This window comes from Artemia franciscana, chromosome 6, assembly GCF_032884065.1.
Source record: "Artemia franciscana chromosome 6, ASM3288406v1, whole genome shotgun sequence".
In the NCBI taxonomy this organism is placed as follows: Eukaryota; Metazoa; Arthropoda; class Branchiopoda; order Anostraca; family Artemiidae; genus Artemia; species Artemia franciscana.
Genome location: NC_088868.1, coordinates 14,732,883 through 14,748,930, shown reverse-complemented (window position 1 = coordinate 14,748,930; position 16,048 = coordinate 14,732,883). Strand labels below are relative to the sequence as shown.

The window sequence follows — 16,048 nt, the reverse complement described above, 5'->3', positions numbered from 1 at the left end:
TAGATCTTCTAGGGAACGTTAAGGGGGAGTTTCAATTAAACAAAAAACTAAATGCATGCAGGCTTTTGAGGACTATAAGCAATATCGTAGACTGCAACACTCTGTAATAGCTAAAAAGATCATTAAAAAATTTTAAGGAGCTAATTTGACTCAAAATTGTAAGTTCTAGTACCCCTATTAAGATTATAAAGGAATTGGAGGTCAAGTAGCCTCTCTTCCAAGTCCATTCATTTTCCAGACACATCCAGTCCGAATTTGTAGACAGCTGTTTTGTTCAGCATAGCAGGGCCGGCCAGCAACTATGTCTCAAGAAATATTGGGTGTGTCCATTCCCCACAATTATGAAAATGCACCATAATACTTTGAAATTAAATAAAAATGTACTGTGCATATGTTTGCTGATAGGACACATAAGCAATATCTTTATAACGACTTGAGGTATTAAGTTGAAGCTTTCGGGGCTACTGCTATTATTACGTTTGCTCTTACAAATTAGACTAATCAAGAGAGTATAAGTACTCCAGGTTATCAAAGAACAAAGAAAGAATATTTTAGTAATAATAATAAGTTTTATTTTTCAGACTAAGAGGCTTGAATATTTTTCAGGCTAAGGTTTGAAGAGGTATAAAATGAAATTAAATACGTTTATTTGTGTCCAGATTAAAAAGTGCTGAAACAATCTTTCCTACGTACAAATAGGTAGCCAAACTGTGGATTGCGACAGAAAAAACGACAATATATAACATATTGATTTTTTCCATGGAAAAGATTACGTCAAAAAAATGAACAAAAATTAATTAAAAAAGTTTTTTCCGTGAATGAGTTTTTCAAAGAGTTGGGTTAAGCCAAAAATGAGCAGAAATAATGTGTGCTTATTGAGGAAGCTAATTAAATTTACGTCTGCTCAGGGGTGGATCCAGGATTTTTTAGCGGGGGGAGCAAAATATTTTACTTGGATAAACTTGCGAACAAAGAAATGCCAGCAATATAAAAGGAACCTCAACGATTATACGCCGTAGGTAGGTTGTGGAAATGGTCATAAATTTACTCTAAAATCTGCTGAGGGTTAAAGTTCTAATAAATATTTTGAAATTTAAATTAATGTAAATACATTTATACAAAAAACAGTAAGTTATAGAAACCACCCTGCCATGAAAAGCTATTCACTCTTTACGAAAAATATGATATTTAATATGGCACCATGATATTATCCCCAAATCCACCACTAAGTTAGGGGGCGTGCCCCCCACCTGGATCGGCCACTGCTTCCATTCATCTCTGCCTTTACGGAACCTTTTCCTTTCTTTTATTTTTTTTTTATAAATAGTTTTTTTTAATTTATTCTCTAATAACGACTCCTGGAACACGACGGTCATTTAATTAGACAAAAGAAGCGTTTTTAAAAGTACCAATAAACCTTGGCATGAAGAGTAGAGTTTTGAAGACCTCCCTCATATACGCAAAGATTTCTGTTCTTTTTAAATTTTGATATTGCTCCTTACTTTGAGTCGAAAAACTTATTTTTTTTCTTATCTACGTGAAGGGTCGGTAGTCTAGGACGATATAAACACCAACATCTTGGCATGAAGACGAACTGTCGTTTACGTCGACTTGGATTCTGAAGAAGAAATAGATGATGGGGTCAAAAATTTTGCCCTTTCTTATATTTTATTTGTCATTTAACGAAGGTATACTACCTGAAAATCGTCTATTTTAGTTTTGTGCTTATCTAAGCAGTTAACTAAAGAATGGATCCGTATCCTAAGTTCTGCTTGCTGGTGATTTTTTTCCTAGCTAGGCTAGTCCTTTTAAAAGGCTCGGAGATTAGGCAAATGTTGGCTTATGACAGCGTAGGTGTTAGCTGGGGCCTACCCTTGTCTCATAAAGGAACACTATAAAATTCTGAGAACTAACCTACTTTAACCCATCATAAAAGCTTACTCATATCATTCCTAAATGCACCTTAAATTTCATTATGTAGGCATTGAAGGTTTACTCATTATGGAACAGACCATTAACTCCCAGAATAATGTAAAAATATGTAGTCCAAATTATATAGGGTGTAACTCTTAGTGCTCAACCATTGACTAATCTTGGTCAGATATTCTGATGAGAAGTATATTTTCCATACATAGACAACATGCTCTTAATACTAGACATTATGCATATAGGATTAGATAGTTGTAATTTAGCCCACTGATGTTTTAGACTGGGCCAGTTGAGATTGACTGACTAGCCTATAATCTTGGAAAACATCTTGCTCATTCAACATTTAATTTAGACTAAAGTTACCTCTCCACCCTGGCCTATTTAAATATAATTTATTTATTCCATAATACTTGTCTTTAATTAAATTTACCCAAGGTTTACTGTGTCTATGAATAGAATATGTTTTTCTAGCTTTAAGATTCTGTATCAAAGATAAGATATGGTAGCATTTTCTAAGATTGGTTCAGGCTTTAAATTTATGGTCTAGATTAGGCTCCACTGTTGTATATTTGTATTTTGAAATTGTGAGTGTTGTATATGCTTAAAATATTCAAGCTAATCATATACATGTGAAGAAGGATTTTGAAGATCTAATAGTGAAACAGTCTGATTTCTAGGTGGTGTGATAGAGGCCACAATGATTTAGCTGTTAAAGAGTGGACTAGCTGGCACCTTCTGGGTATCTTAACCTACTCAATGAATATTCAATAGTGTGACTTTCCTTCTTACTAATTTAATAGGAAGCAGGAACAAAGGAATTAATAAAAAATTCACTCTGTATACATAATTTGGACTGCCCATCTCCCTTCTGATGGTCCCATATATAGCCCTAGTTATATTCATTTCTCTATGGTTTTATATTTTATGATGGTTTGTTTTTCTTGTTAATTAGTTTCATGGCCCATTAAAATTGTTAGGCTATATCTAGCCCATATTTTATTGTATAAGAATTTCAAATCTGTTAGATATTGAATAGCCAGTAAATTTGAAGTTGACAACCATAATTTAGCTAGGATAAAAATGAATGCATCACTTAATGACTATCTAATAGTCTTTCATAATTTAATAATTGTTTAGGGGAAAATTATATTTTTAGCACTTAAAGGTATAAAAGGGCTCAGAACTGCCTATAATACCCAAAAATTTAGAAATGTGTTTCTTAAAAAATTAGCTAATGAGAAATAATTGCCATTTGAGGCCAATTCAGGATTAGTAATTGTCATTTTCATGAGTCTAAATAGTATAATGTTAGTGTGAAAAGAAATAGTACAAAAGTTTTTTAAAAGTACCAGAAACCCCTCAAAATGACATCATTTTTGCTGTGATGTCATTTACAGAGGTTTCAGGCTGTTTTCAAAAATTTATTCAAAAGCAAATTCTTGTTTTCAAAATAGCATATCATTCTTAAGACTAAAAAAAAAAAAAAAAAAAAAAAAAAAAAAAAAAAAAAAAAAAAAAAAAAAAAAAAAAAAAAAAAAAAAAAAAAAAAAAACTCAGCATTCCTGTATCAGCTACAAATAGCAATTTGTTGTCTCTAGATTATTTTTTGGAGACATGATTTTAAACTGTCAGTTACTGTAGGCTGTTTGCTCATCTTAGGTCTCATTAAGGGCTCAAAATTGTAATTCTCCTATTAGATCTGTTAGACATCAAATAGCCAGTAAATTTGAAGTTGACAACCATAATTTAGCTAGGATAAAAATTAATGCATCACTTAATGACTATCCAATAGTCTTTCATAATTTAATAATTGTTTAGGGGAAAATTATATTTTTAGCACTTAAAGGTATAAAAGGGCTCAGAATGGCCTATAATATTCAAAAATTTAGAAATGTGTTTCTAAAAAAATTAGCTAATGAGACATAATTGCCATTTGAGGCTGATTCAGGGTTAGTAATTGTCATTTTCATGAGTCTAAATAGTATAATGTTAGTGTGAAAAGAAATAGTACAGAAGTTTTTAAAAAGTATCAGAAACCCCTCAAAATGACATCAGTTTTGCTGTGATGTCATTTACAGAGGTTTCAGGCTGTTTTTAAAAATTTATTCAAAAGCAAATTCTTGTTTTCAAAATAGCATATCATTCTTAAGACTAAAAAAAAAAAAAAAAATGTCAGTCACTATTCCTGTATCAGCTACAAATAGCTATTTATTATCTCTAGATTATTTTTTAGATACATGATTTTAAACTGTCAGTTACTGTAGGCTGTTTGCTCATCTTAGGTCTCATTAAGGGCTCAAAATTGTAATTCTCTTATTAGATCTGTTGGGCATCAAATAGCCAGTAAATTTGAAGTTGACAACCATAATTTAGCTAGGATGATGGATTTTATGTGCTGTTTAATAGTTAATAATTCTTTCTGGAGAAAATTATATTTTGAGCCCTTAAAGGTCTAAAAGGGCTCAAAACTGTCTTTAGTAACCAAAAGTTTAGAAATGTATTTCTAAAAAAATTGGCTAATGAGGAAATGCTTGAATCAGCTGCAAATGGTTATTTGTTAGTCCTGTTGATGTTACCCTCTTTGACCTAGCCAAAGCCTTTGATAAGGTCTGTCACAGGAGACTGATTGTCAGGTTACATGCTGCAGGAATAAACAATCATGTTGTTGGCTGGATTAAGGCATTCCTTGCTGAAAGGACTCAACAGGTCAGATTATTCACATCTCATGGAATGCTGATTTATTCAAATCCATTGCCAGTCAAGAGTGGTGTGCTGCAAGGTACAATCCTTGGCCCTACCCTCTTCAATATTTTTATTAATGATGCCCCTAGTGTAGTGCACAATTATTTAACTTTATATGCAGGTTATTCCAAACTTATTGGTGGTATCAGAAATTAGCTTGATGCAGATGTTTTTCAACATGATATAAATGAGCTTAATAATTGGGCAAATGCCTGATTATTGAGCTTCAATGCATCTAAATGCCATGTCCTTCATTTTGGAGAAAAAAAATTATGTTTTGGGTGCACTCTCAATGACCTACCACTTGAGGCTGTTCCCAAGGATAGAGATATGGGTGTCTTGGTTGATGAGAAACTTAAATTTGATTTCCAAGCTGCTATTGCTGCTTCATCAGCTAACCAGACCCTATGAACATTAAAGAGAACCATCAGCAGTTGCTCTCCAGGTGTCATGACAACCCTATATAGAGCTCTGGTTTGACCAAAACTCGAAGTTGGCATGACACTTGCATCCCCTTTTTACAAAAAGACAAATTCATCCTAGAAGCAGTCCAAAGGCAAACAACAAAATTGATTAGCAAATTCTAAACAGTCCCCTATTGTGAGCATCTTTGTTGTCTCAAATTACCAAGCCTAACATATAGGTGCAAATGCATTGATGTCATAACTGCCCTCAAACTTATCTCAACAAACATTGTCCCTGGTTTATTCTTGTTTTCCACCACCCCTTCTACCAGATGTCACTCAAAGAAACTATCTAGGACATCATACAGACTCCACCAGAGAAATTAATTCTTTTCAAACAGAGTCACTAGCCTTTAGAATAGACTGTCAGAATATGCTGTCTGCAACTTGTCTTGAAACTTTCAAATCAAAGAGTGGATGCTGAATGGAGTGATGCAGAGTGGAAGTATGATTGGGCAGCCCATTAGTGTTCAACCTGTATTTAATTCTTTACAAAGCCTACAAGGAGGAAATCCTTAGATTGCTCCAAGCTGCAATTTAAGGTAAAAAATTTAAGGTTATTTCTAGATTATGTTTTTGAGACATGATTTTAAACTGCAAGATACTATAGACTGTTTTCCCTTTTTAGGTCTCATTAAGGGTTCAGAATGTAATTTCCCCCAGAAGTAATTATTGAATTATGAAAAAAACAGAAAAATGGCATCAAGTGACGTGTTCACTTGCTTTCACCCTAACTGAAATGAACTTATTGTTTGCCTTTGCTTATATATTAATGCTAATGCTTGTGTGCTTGCTTGCAGTTGCCTTATTATGCTTTGTTACAGTTGCTTGGGTCAAATATACGTATTAACTGAATAGTACATCAAAGAAATCATTACTTGGTGTCAGAAGTTCAACATGGATAGTACACCAGCTCCATCAATAAACTGGTCAAGCCCCAATTTAAAATCAGAATGGAGAAAATGTAAGAGACATTGTGAGCTCATGTTCTCTGGTCCACTAAGTGGAAAATCAGACGCAGTGAAATGCTCATACTTACTGATCTGGACTGGAGAAAAAGGACAGGATGTGTTCTCCACTTGGACCTTAATATCTAGACAAGTTTGAGAATTATATTCAGCCAAGTGCAAACCCCATCTTTGCCAGATACATCTTTCATCAGAGAAACCAAGCAGATTGAGAGACCATTGAGTCATATGTCACTCAGTTGAAAGTACTTGCCAAGGATTGTGAATTTGATACCCTAGAAGACCAGCTAGTTTGAGATTGGTTGGTCTTTGGAGTCAAGAATACAAGAATCCGTGAGCGGCTTCTCAGCAAGGGAGCCGCACTTACCTTGGCTAGAGCAATTGAGTGCAGTCAAGCTATAGAAACTGTGCAAGAGACCCAAGCACTCATGCTTAACAAACAGGCGCAGATTCCAATTAAGCAGGAGGTGGAAGTGGTTCAAAGACAGAGAAATTCCCCTGCATGCTATTTCTGTGGTGGCCCATACTCAAGAGGCCATAAGTGCCCAGCAAAAGGGAAGCAGTGCAGCAAATGTAGGAGAAAAGGTGGAAAATCCGTATGCTCTGATAAAACTGACAGAAAATGATAGTGAACTGGCATTCAAAATAGACACTGGTGCCAAGGCCAACATTATGCCACTCAAAGACTTCAACAAATTGGCAAGAAAGCCAGCACTGCTACTGACTGCTGATGTGCTGACCAGCTACACTGGAGAACAGCTAAAGGTACTTGGGACAGCCAACCTAAAAGTTCAGTACAGGAACCAAACCCCCCAGACCCATACTTTCCATGTGGTCTGCACAGATAGAGCATCTATCCTCAGCCGCCAGTCCAGTGAACGACTTCAGCTGATCAAGTTTGTCCTCAGTGTCAACAATCCAGCCCCAATCAGACCAGCCATCCAAAAACTCTTAAACGAATTTAGTGATGTCTTTGAAGGCATAGGGACACTGTCTGGAACCTGCAAGATATATCTGAAAGAGGGGGCAATCCCTACTATACAACCACCGAAACGGGTTCCTTTTGCACTACAAGCTAAGTTCAAAGAGGAGTTAGACAGACTGGAGTCACTTGGAGTCATAGAAAAAGTGACCACGCCAACACAGTGGGTGAATTCCTTGGTTCTGGTGAGAAAGGCAGATGGGTCACTCAGGATCTGTTTGGACCCTGTTGATTTAAACAGAGCAATTGAGAGACTGCATTACCCTATATCCTTATTTGATGAAGTAGCAGCAAAGTGCAAAGGTGCAAAGAAGTTCTTTAAGATGGATGCCTGAAATGGATACTGGTTGATGGTGTTGGACGGACAAACTGTCCTCTGAGTTGACAACATTCAACACCATGTACGGCTGGTATAAATGGAACCAATACCTATTCGGATTGATTTCAGTGCAGGACGAATGCCAGTGAAAGATGGAGGAGGTCTTTACAGAACTGGATATCAGGCTGATCATTGATGATATTGCAGGCATTGGTTGTAGTGATGCTGAACATGACGCCAAGCTGAGGGCAGTACTCCAAGTCGCAAAAGACAAGGGAGGGCGGTTCAACAAAGAAAAATGTGTTTTTGACACTACTTCCATCACCTACTTTGGACACAGACTGACAACAAGCAGCATTGCCTCAGACCCAGAGAAAACCCAGGCGTTAGAAAACATGCCCACACCCCAAAACCAGGAGGAACTACAGACATTAATAGGAATGTACAATTACTTGTCTAGATACATCCCCAACCTGGCTACACTGAACAAACCCCTCAGAGACCTGTCCAAACAGCAGAAGTTCGAATGGAATACAAGCCACAAGGAGGCCAAGAGAGGGATTCAGAATGCAATCTCCAAAAACCTCTCCTTCTTTGATCCCGAGGCCAGGCAGATAGAGGTGATCACAGATGCATCCCAGCATGGTCTGGGTGCCCAGCTATCAATGATGGAGCAACTGTCGCTTTTGCATCTCACTCTCTAAGTGAGACAGAGCAGCATTACTCCCAAATGGAAAAAGAGATGCTTGCAATAACCTTTGCTTGCAAAAGATTTCACCTGTATCTGTTCGGAAGAATGATCTGCATGACCACAGACCACAAGCCTCTTTGAGTCGATCTTTAGGAAGTCTATACAAAGGGCACCTCCAAGGCTGCAGCAAATGATGTTGGCTATTCAGCCATATGATATCAAGCTTAGATACAAACCTGGAAAGACTATCCCTGTAGCTGACACCTTATCCCGCCTGCACCTTGCGGATACAGACATTGAGTCGCAGGTGGACATGGAAATTCTGGTTCTCTCAGTCCTTCAGACTGTACCCATAGCAAGCCAAAGGCTAGCACAAATACGAAGAGAAACGACTAAAGACGAAACACTGAACTCCCTGTTGCAAACAATACAAGTGGGTTGGCCAAACAATCAAAAGAGCCTAGACAGAAAACTTGGGCCCTTCTGGAATTATCGCCATGAGTTGGCAGAACTTGATGGCCTTGTTGTTAAAGGGGAGCGCAAAGTCATCCCGAGATGCATGAGAGCAGGCATATTAGGCCAATTACACTCTTCCCATCTAGGAGTGGTGAAGACCAAATTGAGGGAAAGAACGTCTGTATTCTGGCCAGGCATCACTCAAGATATCGAGAGGCTGGTCAACCAGTGTGAGGTATGCGCCAAGTTTGCCATGAACAAACAGAAGGAGCTAATGATCCTGCACAAAATACCCGACTACCCATTCCAGCATGTAGCTGCTGATCTGTTCCAGCTCAATGGACAGGATTACATGGTCACTGTCAATTACATGAGTTGGTTCTTTGAGGTTGATCGCCTGACAAACACCACGTCATGGCAGGTCATCAACAAACTGAAATCTCACTTTGTCTGATATGGGATTCCCAAGCGACTTACAACTGACAATGGCCCCCAGTTCAGCGCAAAGGAATTTGAGCAATTCATGACTGACTGGGGAATAATACACTCAACCTCAAGCCCAAACTACCCTCAGTCCAATGGCTTAAGTGAAAAGGCTGTTCAAATAGCTAAAAGACTCATGGTGAAGGCTGCTGAGAGCAAGAGTGACCTGTATCTGGCACTATTGGAGTATCAGAACACACCCATTGATGGATTTGCCCCAGCTCAAATAATGGTGGGACGCCAACTGAGATCACTCCTGCCCAGCATCACACAAACTTTGCAACCAGGAGCTTTCCAATTTGACCGATTCAGACAACAGGGAGAAGGCCCAAGAGACACAAAGCAAACACTATAATCAGCATGCAAGGAATATGGAACCATTGAAAACGGGTCAGAAAGTGTGGGTCCAGTTGACTGACCAGGGAACCTGGAAGAAGGCAACAGTTTGCAAGACTGGCGACAGCCCTCGTTCATACTATGTACGTCTCGAAGAAGGAGGGACTTTCCGCTGCAACAGAATACACATCAAGACAAGACCCAATGGTGACTGACCTGCACGATAGTGCTAGTTGCCAAGTCGAAACTTCGAGCGTCTGGCCATCGAAGAATGTTGTCGATCCATTAGCTGATTCCCAAGAGACTACAGACCCCCCTACAGTGGAGTCTCCAACACCAAAGCAAGGTGTCACAAACAAAGAGGCGGAGGCCACAGATCCGGCTCAGGCAGAGCAGATTAACCAGGGAAGAAGTGCGATGGCAACTCGTTCTCGTCGTCAGGTGAAACCCCCAACAAAGTTGAATTTTTAGAAAAGAAGGGAGATGAAAAGAATTGATTGTACTGTATAAAAAAAAGAAGATGAAATGAACTTATTGTACTGAATTAAAAAAAAGAAAAAAAAGAAGAAGATGAAATGAACTTATTGTACTGAATTAAAAAAAAAAAGAAAAAAAAAGAAGATGAAATGAACTTATTGTACTGAATTAAAAAAAAAGAAGAAGGTGAAATGAACTTATTGTTTACTTTTGCTTATATATTAATGCTAATGCTTGTGTGCTTGCTTGCAGTTGCCTTATTATGCTTTTGTTACAGGTGCTTGGGTCAAATATACGTATTAACTGAATAGTGCATCAAAGAAATCATTACACTAACTAAGTCATGTTTTCAACTTCAAATTTACAAAAGAGCCTATTATTTGAAATTATTAATGCATTTAGATAACAATGCAAGTATGCATGATAATATTAATAGAAACATGGTGCACTTTTAAGAATGTTGATGTTTAAGTGTTTTATTTTTAGTTTTTTACCAACCTATATCCAAGGGCAGGGGGATTTTTTTTTTAGAAAAGGCCACTGTCATTTGGGTGAATTGATCTGCAGGCCACATGATTCAATTTTTGTACATATTAGATGGGATTTAAAGGTAAGCCAATTAATTAATGCGCAAAGTAGCCAATATGGTTATTTTTAACCTATTAATGGGAACAAATTTCAAAGTTATATTGAATTTTTGCAACACAGAATGAACATTATCAGATAAGTGAATAAATACAAATTTAAAACTAACGTGAAATGTGAAGCTTTTAACACTTAATCAATTTCCTGGACACCATCAGCAAGACTGCAATCATCAGTTGATCAAAATGGAAATACACTTGATATTATGTTAAGACAACAATCAAGATACATAATTGCTTTATTGTTAAAGGAAACTTTACTATGCAGTCATTAATACACAAAGTAATGCATTGTTGTAGGCTCATATGTTGACACATATGAGCCATAACATATGTTGACCATAAAATATGCAGACTGCAATTTTTACATACTTGGTCAATAAAGACAAAGCTTTTCTATGGGCAAACTTAGGGGACTTTGCCTGACCTAGGATTGTTCTCATTGTAAATTCACCAAGACGCTTTACAATTAGGTTTCTAAACATATTTCTTTGTACATCATAATTACTATCTTCCATAAGAATATGTCTAACATCACCCTACTCATTAAAAATATTGCAATAAGGGGAGCTAACTCCCCCATTTATGCAAAACTGAATGAGTTTTGGCATGATCTGTCCTCAATCTGGAAAAAGTAACAGCAACATATCTAATACCATTTACCAGTCAATCGGGTGGTGCAGTATAATCATAAAGTCCTAAAATTGGATTTACTCAATTTCTAATGTAGTCACTAGTCTCCCTATCACATAATACAGTGTAGATAAACATCAAATATTCACTTGCTTTGAGTTATATACTTATAATCCGGTCATTTAGAATGCATCACTTAGGAATACTATCAGCTGAGTCATTTTGAGCAATTCCAACATGTGGAGGGACCCTGAACAGTAGTATCTCATTTCCTACATGCTCTACTGACCTAACAATGTGATGAATAATGCAAATGCCTCTACTTCTTCCATATATCTAAGGCTTAGAGAACTTTATTGAATAAATGTTTTAATTTTGGAAGAAATAGAATGAATTTATAATTTTTCTACAGTGCCTTGTTAGGTAGAAGTTGGACGCACCACTTGATGTTTTTTTTTGTGCTCCTTACGAATATGCTAATCTGTTCTTTGTAAATTTTGATGTGAGCATTTAAAGAAAGCACCTGTTTCGTCAGTATTTACCAGTACAATATGGTTACTAATAATTCTTAAAGCTATTTTAAAACTTTCATAAGTGCTTACTTTTCTGTGGTCTAATATTTTGAGTTGAGGATTCTGATTACTGGATTTTAAGCAGTTTAGGTTACTTGTATCAAGGAAGGAAGTTCCAGGGGGGAATTTTACACTGGGGGATTTGTTAGAATTCCCATACATAATTCTTCTATGTCTTGCTTTCTCTTTGCTGACTCAGTTTTGTGTAAGGAGATTTCAAGGGTAATTGTCTGGTCTTCAGCATAAACCCATTGGGAGGAGGGATTTTCCTATTGATGTGTAGCCAGATTTCCTGGCATTATTTAAAAAATGATCAGAAATTAAGTTAGAAAAAAAAACAAGCTCTTTCAACTGAAAGTAAGGAGCAGCATTAAAACTTAAAACAAACAGAAATTATTACATACATGAGGGGGGTTGCTCCTCCTGAACACAGAGCTCTTTGTGCTAAAGTTTGAATTATGTCCTAATTCTTTTTAGAACAACTCCTAAAACACTATGTTTGTTTAATTAGAACAATGAGAAGCTTTTTTAAAAGTACTAACAAACTTCAGGATAAAGAGCAAGGTGTTGAGGAGGAGCAACCCCCCCCCCCCATATACATAATAATTTCTGTTTGTTTTAAGTTTCAATATTGCTTCTTATTTTCAGTTGAAAATACTTGTTTTTTATTATTTAAATTTTGATAAGAATCTAGATTTTGGCTTTCTATTTTTATGTTCAACAATATTTTTCAACAATTTTTAATAATATACACCCTTGTGAAATTCTGGATACACATAATATATTTTGATTTAGTTTTACTCCTCAACTTTCAATGAAAAATAAAACTTAACACCCTAGTTAGTTCCTAAGACATTGTATCTGTCCTGTTTTGACAACCTGGATGCAGTTATACCCATTTTATTTTGTTCAACAGTAAGAGTATAATTACAGTAAGAGTAATAGCAATAGCCCTGAAAGTTTCAACTTAATACCCTTAGTTGCTCCTAAGATATTGGTGAGATGACTTATTGACAACCAGCTTGCACATGGTGCCTTTTATTAGTTTTTGAAGCAGCATAAGCTTACCATGAAAGTTTCTACTTATTGCAGACATTGTTTTTCTTTGTAGCATCATAGGCAGTGCAATAGCACTGCCTAAGTAAAGAGGAATGTGGGTGCAATGTATTATTATTATTTTTTTTAGACCAGAGCAGTTTGTATATGAGGATTTGTTGTAGAAGCTTCGAAAGGGGCTCAATTTATTAGAAATTGAAATGGCTAGAGACCTTTTTAATAGTTAAAAATGATTGGAGGGCAACCAGCCCCTTCCTCGTTCCCATCATTTCCCAATCTAATCAACATTTTGAGATTGCCATTTTGTTCAGCATAGTTCAAAGGTCCAGAAATTATGTCTTTGAGGATGACAAACCCCCCACAATCCCCAGGTTAAGGGTTGTAAGCTATACCCTGGAGACATATAAGGTTCTTATAGAAAGGGTTGTTGTATAAACATCAGAAGGGGCTCATTCTTATATTGTTTGAATATTTATGATACATACTTTGAGATAGCCATTTGTTTAGAAAATAGTATAGATCCTAGGCAGCACAATTGTGCTCCTTAAGTTAAGAGCAATGTGGGCACATTTTTTTTCTTTTTTTAGAAATTTCAAAAGCATCTCATTCGATTAGAAATTGAAAGGACCAGTGACCTTTGTAATAGTTGAGCTATTGGGGCCAGCCTCCCCCTCATGCCCATCATTTTCCCAAACACATCCAATAATTTTTTTCTAGATAGCTATTTGTTCAGTGTAATTGAAAGGTTCACAAATTATGTCTTTGAGGATGACAAACCTCCCACAGTCCTTGGGGCAAGGATTGTAAGTTACGCCCTTGGGGGCATAAAAGGTTTTCATACAAAAGGTGGTCATGGTGGTCACATAAACTTCAGAGGTGGCTCATTAGATTGGAAATTGAAAGTTCTAGTGCCTTTTCTAATAGTTGAAAGTGATTGGGGGGCAACCAGGCCCCATCCCCTCACCCATCATTTCCCCAAACATATTTAATACAAATTTTGAGATTGTTATTTTATTAAGCATATTTGAAAGGTCAAATAATTATGTCTTTGAGGACGACACCCCTCTTGCAGCCCTCAGGGTAAGGACTATAAGCTATATTAGTTACTCCATGTTAATATTTATGGTTGTGTATGCAAAGGTCAGTTGCATAAACGTTGGATCTGGCTTATTCATCAAACAGTTCGTGGTAACGAACTGTAGTAAGGAATGACCCGGCTCAATAGTAACCAAAACTCTAAAAAATTGAATTTTGATATCAATAGCTACATCAAAAGAATCGCATTTTAATGCTGATTTTAAATATATAAGTTTCATCAAGTTTAGTCTTACCCATCATAAGTTACGAGCCTGAGAAAATTTGCCTTATTTAGGAAAATAGGAGAAAACACCCCCTAAAAGTCGTAGGATCTTAACGAAAATGACACCATCAGATTCAGCGTATCAGAGAACCCTACTGTAGAAGTTTCAAGCTCCTATCTACAAAAATGTGGAATTTTGTATTTTTTGCCAGAAGACAAATCACGGGTGCGTGTTTATTTGTTTTTTTTGTTGTTGTTTTTTTCCCAGGGGTCATCGTATCGACCAATTGGTCCTAGAATGTCGCAATAGGGCTCATTCTAACGGAAATGAAAAGTTCTAGTGCCCTTTTTAAGTGACCAAAAAATTGGAGGGCATCTAGGCCCCCTCCCATGCTCATGTTTTTCCCAAATTCAACGGATCAAAATTTTGAGATAGCCACTTTTTTCAGCATAGTCGAAAACCATAATAACTATGTCTTTGGGGATGACTTACTCCCCCACAATCCCTGGGGGAGGGGCTGCAAGTTACAAACTTTGACCAGTGTTTACATATAGTAATGGTTATTGGGAAGTGTTCAGACGTTTTCAGGGGGATTTTATTTTGACTGGGGGTGGGGCTGAGGAGAGGGGGCTATGCTGGAGGATCATTCCTTGGAGGAATCTTTCATGGGGGAAGAAAAATTCAATGAAAAGGGCGCAGGATTCTCTAGCATTACTATAAGAAAACAATGAAAAATAAACATGAAAACGTTTTTTTCAAATGAAAGGAAGAAGTAGCATTGAAACTTAAAACGAACAGAGATTATTACGCATATGAGGGGTTCTAAAAATACTTTAGCATAAAGAGCGAGGTATTTAGGAGGAGATAAATACCTTGCTCTTTATGCTAAAGTATTTTTAGTAATTTCAACTATTTATTCTACGGCCTTTCAGATTCAGGGGTCATTCTTAAAGAATTGGGACAAAACTTACGATTTAGTGTAAAGAGCGAGGTATTAACGAGGGTACAAACCCCCTCGTATACATAATGAAAATATAAGGTTATGAAAGTTTGTTACGTAAGTTAATTCTTAAGTTACGTATATTTTTTACTAATAAAAACGTTCGTTAAAAATTAAAAGTTCTAGTTGCCTTTTTAAGTAACCGAAAAATTGGAGGGCAACTAGGCCTCCTTCTCCACCCCTTATTTCTCAAAATCGTCTAATCAAAACTAAGAGAAAGCCATTTAGCCAAAAAAAGAATTAATATACAAATTTCATTTTAATAATTTATTTGCGGAGAGCCAAAACCAAACATGCATTAATTCAAAAATGTTCAGAAATTAAATAAAAAAAAACTAATTTTTTTTAGCTGAAAGTAAGGAGCAACATTAAAACTTAAAACGAACAGAAATTACTCCGTATATGAAATGAGTTGTCCCCTCCGCAATCCCTCGCTCTTTACGCTAAAGTTTGACTTTTTGCCACAATTCTACTTTTTAAAACAATTAAAAGCTTTAGCGTAAAGAGCGAGGGATTGCGGAGGGGACAACCCATTTCATGTACGGAGTAATTTCTGTTCGTTTTAAGTTTTAATGTCGCTCCTTACTTTCAGCTAAAAAAATTAGTTTTTTTTTTTATTTAATTTTGAAATCAGAGGTCATAGTGTCCTTTTTAAGAGTAAAAAATGATTAAGTGCAACTAACCTCACTCCATGTTCTTTCTGCAAATGCATTCAATAGAAATTTTTAGACAGCCATTTTGTTCAAAATAGTCTAAAGGTCATATAAAAAGGTCTCTAAGGCAGAAATAGCCCCTTGGAACCTGAGGGCAAGGGTTGTAAGTTAGGCCCCACAGGCATATAAGGGCTTTTGTGGAATGGGTGGTTGTATAAATTTTGGAATATGGCTTATTTAATTGGAAATTAGAAGTTATAATGCTGTTTTTAACAGTGAAAAGTAAATTGAGGGCAACCCCCCCCCCACGACCATCATTTTCTAAAACAAACATCCAATGTA

The 16,048-nt window shown here is 36.5% G+C and overlaps 1 protein-coding gene across 1 annotated transcript in view; it reads left to right on the top strand.

Moving 5' to 3' along the window:
* The first annotated feature begins 1,602 nt into the window (after nt 1-1,602).
* LOC136028087 (ADAM 17-like protease) overlaps nt 1,603-16,048 on the top strand; it is a 52,906-nt gene continuing 38,460 nt past the window's right edge. Inside the window, exon 1 of the mRNA XM_065705706.1 lies at nt 1,603-1,688. Coding sequence (XP_065561778.1) covers nt 1,634-1,688 — 55 coding nt within the window. The 5' untranslated portion in view covers nt 1,603-1,633. The remainder of the gene's footprint in view (nt 1,689-16,048) is intronic.